General features: G+C 37.7%; 2 protein-coding genes across 2 annotated transcripts in view; one reads left to right on the plus strand and one right to left on the minus strand.

Annotated features, from left to right (window-relative positions):
* The first annotated feature begins 1,550 nt into the window (after window positions 1–1,550).
* LOC128213902 (serine/threonine-protein kinase mos-like) lies at window positions 1,551–2,789 on the plus strand. Its single transcript, XM_052920017.1, has one exon. The coding sequence runs from the start codon at window positions 1,551–1,553 to the stop codon at window positions 2,787–2,789; it is 1,239 nt and encodes a 412-aa protein (XP_052775977.1).
* A 1,587-nt stretch (window positions 2,790–4,376) lies between these two features.
* Window positions 4,377–11,299, minus strand: part of LOC128214867 (putative epidermal cell surface receptor) — a 22,953-nt gene continuing 16,030 nt past the window's right edge. Inside the window, exons 11-13 of the mRNA XM_052921556.1 lie at window positions 8,863–9,008; window positions 7,140–7,254; window positions 4,377–4,573 (exon numbers count right to left, since the gene is read on the minus strand). Of these exons, the coding sequence (XP_052777516.1) occupies window positions 4,447–4,573; window positions 7,140–7,254; window positions 8,863–9,008 (388 nt within the window). The 3' untranslated portion in view covers window positions 4,377–4,446. The remainder of the gene's footprint in view (window positions 4,574–7,139; window positions 7,255–8,862; window positions 9,009–11,299) is intronic.

Here is an 11,299-nt window from a genome sequence, read left to right on the forward strand (position 1 = left end):
GTATCAATTAGTAAAATAACAATTAGTACTTTCAGGTGCGTTTTCGAGAAAACTGGTTTTGATGCAGGTCACCAGAAAAGCGTTTTATCGTAATATTCCATTTATTATATACCTGCATATCTAATTATTCCTTTTTATTTTTCGGTTTCAATTTGATTGAAATTTACCGCCATCTGTCAAATGTCAAAATTTCAAATGGTTTGCGCGTATGAACGTGTTACGTACTTTTATGTTATGAAATCAAGGGGTGCTCCCCCGCGAAACAAGTCAGAAGTTACAGAATTCATTTAAATAAGCAAAATATGAAGGACATGTTCTATAACTCATCAAACAAATTGATAATACGAAATAAATAACAACTATAAACGGTACTTATTTTCCGAGTATAAGCAAATCGTCATTTCCGGAGACGTAACACGGCCATTTTAACAACATGGTCGAAAGTGACAGTTAGGATTTTTTTGTAGAACTGAGGGAAGTTCGTCAGTCAATTTGCGCTTTCACTATTGACGAAGCTAATTCTCGTAGCTTCTTTTTTGTATTGACGAGCTGCTCATGTTTATGATGATGATACTATTAATGAACTTCGAATATGCCTGGTCTAGCATGCAAGCGTCTTGAATTCCATCTCACTCACTCAAACACTTTTTCACCAACCCTCAGTGGCGTAGCTACATATAGGCCTTGTAGGCCTAGGCCTACACCTTTTTTTGGAAAATGACCAAATGTAGGTACCCCAAAAATGCAATAAAAACAATAGCTACTCAAACACCTTGAACAACTTAGTTTCTTTTTTTATTTAAACAAAAGCAAGTTTGGTGTTTATTTAAACTACGCACAGTGTGTATTGCTTGATTGTATTGTTATAATTGCAAATATAACTAAGTGTGTGTAATGTGCATATAAAAGTCCCCAGACTCACATAGAATCATCGGACCTACAAGTGTTTAGGCCCTAGTTACGCCCCTGCTCCCTGTTAGTGCATCAGAGCGTCTCGAGTCTAACTGTCCCTAATCGGGGTCATTTCACTGACCGCCTACAGTATATTAAATGCAATTCCTTATTAATTGGTGAGCGATTTTAACCTGATATTTAACAAGCTTGGTCATTGGTCAGTACATCATTTTTTTTAGACTGGCTACATAGGTATACAAGGTTAGCGTATGATAAAGACTTAAAAAATACTAACTTTTATTATTATTGTTATTATTTATTTGGTCACTAGTTCAAACCACGATGTCACTTATAGGTTCATAGCTCTAAAATTCCGCTATACCATATAAATTTATTTGAACTTTAAACATGTATCATTCAACCCTTTATTTAAAATTCAATCGCTTATTTGATGACGTCGTCCAGTCTAGGTTTGACTTATTTAGCCTATAAGGTGTTTTGACCTCTTTTACTCAAATATTTTGATTGCATGAGGGTATGAAAATGACCGTTCAGTTTTTTTATTGTTGACTAAAGCTGTGCAGACGACATACAATATATATATATATTTCTATGTGCATTTTGATACAAAAATACGGACTCAACTGTGAATCAAGATGCTTGAAAGACATAACTCCAAAGGAATACTTTACCGACAGCCATCTCTGAGGAATATTAACAAACATAGCTGCCTACAGAGGCAAAAATCTCGAAAATCGTTTGTAAGACAACAGACATTGAGTGTGTTGGGCCACCTAACTGACGTCAACAACAACGACAGTGTTAACACGTGCGGCAACGACGCTGACGTTATAAGTCTGAAAGTACGCCGTCTGCTGCTAAAACACACCAAACTCGGATTTATCCAAAGTTTTGCAAATCTTTCAATCGGAACTAGCACAGAAGTTTACAACAACAACAACAACAACACTCCAAAACGCATTCCTAGTGAGAGCGATCGTTTGGTACGGGACTGTCAAATGCCTGACTCAGTCTTCCGTGAACCGGAAATAGCGTCTAAAACCATCAACAAAGAGGAGTTCGAACTCGGGCGGGTACTTGGTTCGGGCGGATTCGGGTCTGTGTATCTGGGTGTGTATAAGAAGCAGAAAGTTGCAATCAAGGTCATGCACAAATATATGAAGAATCCTGCCGCTCAGATTGAGAGCTTCCGGGCTGAGTTGCACGTCATGCGCTTTAATCATGCTAACATCGTGAAAACGCTTGCTGCGACTCATATTGACAAGTGCAACGAAGGCGCATGGGTTGTCATGGAATACATTGGTTCTGGAAGCCTACATGCCGTCCTTAACGACCCGGAAGAGATCATCCACAGCAAGAGACGCTTGAAATACGCAATCCAAATTGCCAGCGCGCTTGCCTACGCACACAAGAACAAAGTGGCTCATTTGGATCTCAAACCTCAAAACATCCTCATCACCGAAGATGATAACTGCAAGGTCGGGGACTTCGGCTGCTCGCAGAAGGTTGAATTTGACACTGGGATCGTGAGCCCCACTAACCGCTCCATCCTGACCGGAACCTTCGCCTACCGTGCGCCGGAACTGCTCAAAGGTGAGGCGCCCACTTTCAAGGCAGACCTCTACTCGTATGGGATCACCTTGTGGCAGCTACGAAGCCGCGAGACGCCGTTTAGCAGTCAGAATCAGCACGTGGTTATCTTTGGCGTCGTCGCGAAGGGCCTCCGACCACCAAATATTAATCCGGATGAGGCGGACCCATTTGAATTGAGCTACAAGGATATGTACACACAGTGCTGGGTTGCCAACCCGCTAGATAGACCAACCGCACAAGAAGTCGTGGACGTCCTTACCATATGGAAGAACCACATGTGATAATTTGACGGTTACTGAACATATCAGATGAGTACAAGTGTTCATGCGATTTTGTCAAAAGTTTATTACTCTGATTTTGTTTAATTTGAGTTTCTCACGGACCCGATTGCCTTTCATTTATTTTGTCATTCGGAACTCCTCGGCCATTTTTCATCGAAAACAACCTCGGATGCCGATACATCAGTAAAAGTTTTTTGTAAATAAATAAATATTATTATTATTATTATTATCATTTTTATCATTATTATTATTATTATCATTATTATTATTATTATTATTATTATTATTAAATAATTTTAGTGTTTTTAGGATAACTATGTTTGAATTGATTGCAAGTGAAGTGTATTATTGCATAAATAATTAAGATAAGAGTAAAGTCATTAGTTTTAACCGCGAAATTGAAATTACCACGCGATCTACTTGCAGCGTAGTTAAATGTAAAGATTTCTGACATGTAAACCGTCCATATTCACCCGAGGTTGTTTTCGATGGAAATGGCCGAGTTGTTCCGAATGATGTTTTGTAGAATAGTGTTCCATTTACATGTCCATATTGTTGATTTTGTACATATTTACATAGTTTTTTATACAGATTTTCATAAACATATATTTTGTACACTTGATTCCTACATTTACATTTTGTGAAGGTTTGTTTACATTTGTATAAACCTTTTCATATACATGTTATACAAAAGTGATATTTGCACTATTCTATTCATATTATATTTAACGCTTTTGTTTACATTAACTAATTATTTACATATTATACATTTACTACATACATGTATTTTCATACGTTTACATAGAGTTTGAAATTGTCATTATTTACATAATGCTTGTTTCTGTAATGGTTTACGTAATGTTCCATAACTCATTGACTGTCTATGACTTATGATTGTCAACAATAAAGTGTATGTTAAATTTCTTTTAAATTTATATTTTTTCTTTCTTGATTTCTGAACATCCACTACTTTAAAGTCGTCGATGTCGACAGGATAAAACTAGAATAATGGAATAAACTAACAATATCATAATCGTCCGACTAAGTTTCATGGTTAGGAAAATGATGTGATCCCTACAGTGCTTCGAATATTTGACCTAATGGCCTACTTTTGAACGTGGCATTTTCCAAAATCAGATTACTTTCAAACACAGTTTGACCAAGTTCCATAAAAAGGGTGAAACTGTGACCTATTATTAGTTTAACCCTTGACCTTTTGCACATTATGTTCTACAAAGATCGCACTTACACACATACAATGACTGGACACGAAACGAAACGACACGAAGACCAAAACCAACACAAAACAACTCAACACACCACATCAACACTAATAGCAGCAACAACACAACATAATGACACGACATGACACAATTTGTTTTAACGTTAATGTTAAAAACAACATCATAGCCATACGAAATACTCCGCTCATTGCTATTTCCTTAAGTAACATCTTGTAACATCTAATTTGCTGACCTAATTTGACCTACATTGCATAAACTCTTTAGTCTTTAACGCAAAAAAGACACTGTTAAATTTAAAAGTTAGATTATGACAATGCAAAGCATATAATTAACATTTCAATCATAATTTTAAAGATTTAATGGTCTGTCCTCATAAAAAATCAAAGAATCCAAAGAGCGGCGTGCTATGGGTGTTAGTTGGCCACGTATCCGGGCGGATAATTGATTGTAAAATGCACAGGACACTCTGGCGTCTTGCAGCATTTTCCTGGCGCCGGATCCGCCAGGTGGCATTCGGCCGGAAGGTTCCATGAGTAGCACCTTAGAAATAAAACGTAACGTTAAATCAGAAGATTGTCATCGATTGAATATTGGTTGAAGTTTATGTAATGACGGCGATTCAATAATACATGGTAAATAATTAATAAATAAACATGCATTGTTACTGAAAAATGTTTGGGTACAAACTTGATGCCTTTGAGAACATGGTTAAGAAAAGAGCGCCGTGAAGCGAACATTTATAAAACGAGCCAATCTATGCCAAAATGCATGGAAACTAGTGATTTAAGACTGCTGAAAAAAAAAACAGTTCACAGATTTTCACACTAAAGTTCAACTAGAAGCGCCGCAATGCGACGAAACCAGGTTTTTGTTATGGGCAATCAGAAATTAAAGCCAATTAATTTGTTGTATGAGCAAGTTCAATCTGCAGATTCATATAAGCTATATTCACACTAAGATTCATCACTATCCATCAATTCTAACTAAGTTGTTGGGCAGAAAAACATTTTCCTATTTTTAGGAACAGTGACCTTGACCCCACCTCCCAAGCTGGCTCTTCACATAAGCTACCTTCGCTCTAAGTTTCATCAATATCTATCAATGCTAACTAAAATTATTGGGCAGAAACCATTTTTCTATTTTTTTAGCAACAGTGACCTTGACCCCACTCCCCTCAAAAGAAATTCCAAGCTTGCTCTTCACATAAGCTACCTTCGCTCTAAGTTTCATCAATATCTATCAATCCTAACTAAAGTTATTGGGCAAAAACCATTTTTCTATTTTTAGTAACAGTGACCTAGACCTTAGCTCCACGCCCCTCAAAAGCAATCCCAAGCTAGCTCTGTACATAAGCTACCTACACACCAAGTTTTATCAATATCTATCAATGCTAACTAAAGTTATTGGGCGGACACCATTTTTAAATTTTTAGTAACAGTGACCTTGACCTTAGCCCCACCCCTCTCAAAAGCAATCCCAAGCTAGCTCTTTACATAACTTACCCACACACCAAGTTTAATCAATATCTATCAATCCTAACTAAAGTTATTTGGCATTTTTTTTTCTATTTCAAGTAACAGTGACATTGACCGTAGCCCCTCCCCTCTCAAAAGCAATCCCAAGCTAGCTCTTCACATGCTACCTACACACCAAGTTTTATCAATATCTGTCAATCCTAACTTAAATAATTGGGCAGAAACCATTTTTCTATTTTTAGTAACAGTGACCTTGACCGTAGCCTCTCCCCACTCAAAAGCAATTCCAAGCTAGCTCTTCACATAAGCTACCTACACACTAAGTTTCATCAATATCTATCAATGCTAACTTATGTTATTGGAAAGAAACCATTTTTCTATTTTTAGTAACAGGCGACCTTGACCTTAGCCCCTACCCCTCAAAAGCAATCCCAAGGTAGCTCTGTACATAAGCTACCTACACACCAAGTTTCATCAATATCGGTCAATGCTAACTAAAGTTTTTGGGCAGAAACCATTTTTCTATTTAAAGTAACAGTGACCTAGACCATTTTTCTATTTTAAGTAATAGTGACTTTGACCTAAGCCCCTCACCACTCAAAAGCAATCCCAAGCTAGCTCTTCACATAAGCAACTTACACACCAAGTTTCATCAATATCGGTCAATGCTAACTAAAGTTATTGGGCAGAAACCATTTTTCTATTTTAAGTAACAGTGACCTTGACCTTAGCCCCTCCCCCCTCAATAGCAATCCCAAGCTAGCTCTTCACATAAGCTACCTACACACCAACTTTCATCAATATCTATCAATCCTAACTAAAGTTATTGGACAGAAACCATTTTTCTATTTTTAGTAACAGGCGACCTTAACCTTAGCCCCACCCCCCTCAAAAGCAATCCCAAGCTAGCTCTTCACATAAGCTACCTACACACCAAGTTTCATCAATATCTGTCAATGCTAACTAAAGTTTTTGGGCAGAAACCATTTTTCTATTTTAAGTAACAGTGACCTTGACCATTTTTCTATTTTAAGTAATAGTGACCTTGAACATAGCCCCTTCCCATTCAAAAGCAATCCCAAGCTAGCTCTTCACATAAGCAACTTACACACCAAGTTTCGTCAATATCTATCAATGCTAACTAAAGTTATTGGGCAAAAACCATTTTTCTATTTTTAGTAACAGTGACCTTGACCTTAGCCCCACCCCACTCAAAAGCAATCCCAAGCTAGCTCTTCCCATAAGCTACCTACACACCAAGTTTCATCAATGTCTATCAATGCTAACTAAAGTTATTGAACAGAAAGCAATGTTTGACGCCCGCCCGCCCGCACGCCCGCCCGCCCAATGACAACCTCATTCTAATAACCCGGTTTTCGTTGAAAACCTGGTTAAAAATGGATGTTTTATGCATTTTTTTTAAACCGTTAGTAACGCTTTTAGACATAAAACATTAATTTTCGAACGTAAATATGAAAATATGCTATCTGATCTTTGTTCAGCAGTCTTATATCACTGGTTTGCAGATATGCTTGTCAAACGGTAAATCTGTGACAGTGCAGCTTTAAACGTCGTGGCCTTAGAACGTCTTAAAGGATAACTGTATGTCTGATATCGTTCCGTGTACGTACAATGAGGTACAACGGTAGTATCCCCGAGAGGCGTCCACGCAAGTGCACTCGTAATCACAGCCATCCCGCCACACCGCGGCCTGCGCGTACGTCTGGTTCTTGTATAAACACTTCGCTGAAATATGTCGATCAGTAGTCAGATAAAGGCAATGTGTCCACAGGAATAAGCACAGAAGAAATAACTTCCAGTCTATGTTAAGGGTACATAGTCTATATGGTACCCATTCGAGGACGAATTAAGGAAAACCATTACAGCACATGCACGCACGCACAGACAGTACATACTTTACAAGTAATTTACTAGAATGTCATTGAATTAAAGGTTAAAGCTATAGAGTATTACACATTATAGTATTAATATACTATTATACATGTGATAAAACCCTATATCGATCCCGAAATTACCATAACTTTGAATGTTTGGGGACGGTAGTCAGGTGTTGATACTCATTTTCAGAAATCGTTTGTCAGTTCAAACGTTCAGTAAGAAACTGTTCTAAACCTATCATAGCTAAGTGCATATCCATTTCAGTCTTGCAGTGATAATAAATGGTTACAGGTTATTCACATTTTTGATAACCGCCTTACAACACCGCTGATGGAATAGTTCCGTCACACGGACGAGGAATAATACACAGAGAAATGTTTACATTGTGAAAATGTATATACATTTTAATGAAAATATACACAATAATAAACGTGCAATACATTGGGCTTGATTTTGAGCTTGATAAAAAGATATCACGAAGAATGTTTTCGCACGCGACACTTGGAAGTTTCGTACCATGAAAGTTCGAACCCAGATATATTTTCGTACCGTACATATTTTTTTCATTATCTCCATAAGTTTTCATACCATGGTAACATTTTAACCCGCCTCTTCAAGCAACCTGACAAAGTACAGCATTATATTTCAAGCCACCGACTGCAATACTTTCAGTACTTTGATTTTACACATTTGGTCGAAGCGACTAACTTTTGATCGAACAAATACATAGTCGAATTTGATATTGAGCACATACTGACAGAGACGAACGACATTCTGGCCAAGTTCAATAAAAATGCTTAGGAAGGAAAGCATGTAAACCAAATGCTGTGTACTGTTAGATCCTTGGCATGATCCGTGATCGAACTTGAATTTAATTTCAAAGATTCTCCCATATTAACCAAGTTTCATGAAGATTAGGCAGAAAAATCGCATCTAAATCGTCCACAATATGACCAATGAGCATATCTTTTTAACATAATTGACAGAAAACCAAACTAAGATTTAATAGAGACTGGAACCAATAATACATGTATCTTACTCCCAGATAGAGACAAACATTCCCATTTGACCCAGTGACCTGCATTTTAAACGGATATAACATATGATTTACTAAACCTGATTTCATAGACAGAAACCTTCTGAAAAGTTCCATGAATGTTGCTGACAAAATTCAACCTCTAAAATGCTAGCAAGTAGTTGATCTCTATCAAAATGTTGACAAATCATAATCCATCATCGTACCTAAATTATTTTTCATTCAGGCAAATATTCTGACAATAGTTTCACTAAGCATGTACTACTTAAAGAACGTTGACAGATGTTGACGAACAACCAAGTGTTGACGACGCGCGAAAGTCGACAGATAACAACCACAAACAATATAATGAACCGTAAAAATACATCAACAAAAGCGATTTATAAATATTGTAGGGTATCTCTTTAGATGTAACGTACTTATAAGGACGGGCGATGTGTAGTTGACGGTGGTGACGTTCGTGAAGGTTATATGAGAGGTCTGACACACAGGCTTCTCACAACACTCGCCCGCCGGTGGCTTCTGCAGGTGGCAATCCGTCGGCATGTGCACATACGTGGGACAGCTGGAGGGAAATATGAACCGGACATTTGATAAATAAATCTTAAACTGACTGGATGTTTGAAATGGACCAAAGATTTGATATGGATCGCAAAGTTGATAGTAACCCTCGTATGGATCGCAAAGTTGATAATAACCCTCGTATGGATCGCAAAATTGATAATAACCCTCGTATGGATCGCAAAGTTGATAATAACCCTCGTATGGATCGCAAAATTGATAATAACCCTCGTATGGATCGCAAAATTGATAATAACCCTCGTATGGATCGCAAAGTTGATAATAACCCTCGTATGGATCGCAAAATTGATAATAACCCTCGTATGGATCGCAAAGTTGATAATAACCCTCGTATGGATCGCAAAATTGATAATAACCCTCGTATGGATCGCAAAATTGATAATAACCCTCGTATGGATCGCAAAGTTGATAATAACCCTCGTATGGATCGCAAAGTTGATAATAACCCTCGTATGGATCGCAAAGTTGATAATAACCCTCGTATGGATCGCAAAGTTGATAATAACCCTCGTATGGATCGCAAAGTTGATAATAACCCTCGTATGGATCGCAAAGTTGATAATAACCCTCGTATGGATCGCAAAATTGATAATAACCCTCGTATGGATCGCAAAGTTGATAGTAACCCTCGTATGGATCGCAAAGTTGATAGTAACCCTCGTATGGATCGGATATTTGGGAATACACATTATAACATATACGCTGTATATCGTAATTCTCTAATAATAGCGCATTCGGCCTTTAAAAGGCACGGAACAGGAGGACGCACCTCGCGCCTACAATTTCCCGCGTTTGCCGTAATGTGGTGCAAAGTTGGTACTTAAATAGTAAGTTTAGCACTCATTTTTTTGGTGTGTATGTGTGAATAATAAACCTTAGATGGGCTGGAGTTGGGATAATAAACCTTAAATGGACCGCAGTTGGGATAATAAACCTAAGATGGGTCGGAGTTGGGATAATAAACCTAAGATGGGCCGGAGTTGGGATAATAAACCTAAGATGGGCCGGAGTTGGGATAATAAACCTAAGATGGACCGGAGTTGGGATAATAAACCTAAGATGGACCGGAGTTGAGATATTAAATTTAATATGGACCGGAGTTGGGATAATAAGCCTTAGATGGACCGGAGTTGGGATAATAAGCCTAAGATGGACCGGAGTTGGGCAAATAAACCTAAGATAGACCAAAGTTGGGATAATAAGCCTTAGATGGATCTGAGTTGGGATAATAAGCCTTAGATGGGCATGAGTTGGGATAATCTTAGATAGGCTTGAGTTGAGATTATAAAACTAAGAGGGACCGAAGTTTGGATAATAAACCTAAGATAGACCGGAGTTGGGATAATAACCCGTAGATGGGCTGGAGTTGGGATGATTAATCTAATATAGGCTGGAGTTAGGATAATAAACCTATGATGGGCTGGAGTTGGGATAATAAACCTAAGATGGGCAGATGTTTTGATAATAAATCTAAGATAGACCGGAGTTGGGATAATGGACCTTAGATGGACTGGAGTTTGGATTTTAAACATAATATGGACTGGAGTTTAGATTTTAAACCTTATATGGGCTGGAGTTGGGATAATAAGCCTAGTATGGGCTGGAGTTGGGATAATAAGCCTAGTATGGGCTGGAGTTGGGATAGTAAACGTAATACGGACCGGATTTATGATAATAAACCTTAAAAGGACCGGTTTTGGGATGATAAACCTAATACGAACCGGAGTAGGATGATGAACCTAATACAGACCGGAGATTGGATAATAAGTTGGGAAAATGAACCTAATATGGACCGGTGTTTAGGTAATGAACCTTCTATGGGCAGGAGTTGTGATAATCAATCTAATATGGGCTTGAGTTAGGCAAATAAACCTTATATGGGCTGTACGATAATTAAGATTATTTAACCGTCAGTAAATAGTATTAAAAGTTCTGACAATTTTCAAAGCCAAATAATTCACTTGAGATACGAGTCCCGCCAACGACTTTCAAACTAAAGTGTGCCATTCCAAGTGTCTGCTTATAATAGTACAGTTCTTATTCTTAAATAACACCAAACATGAGTCATCATGCAGCATGCTGCATTTATAAAAGCACAGTTAATGATTTTTTCTTGTGTTTTTTTTCATTATAAATAAATGCACTTCAGTAGAAATAATTATAGTTTTGCAGCTGGTTTTGAAAGTGGTCATTCTAGATGTAAACTTCCACCACATTGAGCTGTTTGTTGCTAGGTTATAATCGAAACATCTGCAGATCTAACTAGGTCAATAA

Source organism: Mya arenaria, chromosome 13 (assembly GCF_026914265.1).
Source record: "Mya arenaria isolate MELC-2E11 chromosome 13, ASM2691426v1".
In the NCBI taxonomy this organism is placed as follows: Eukaryota; Metazoa; Mollusca; class Bivalvia; order Myida; family Myidae; genus Mya; species Mya arenaria.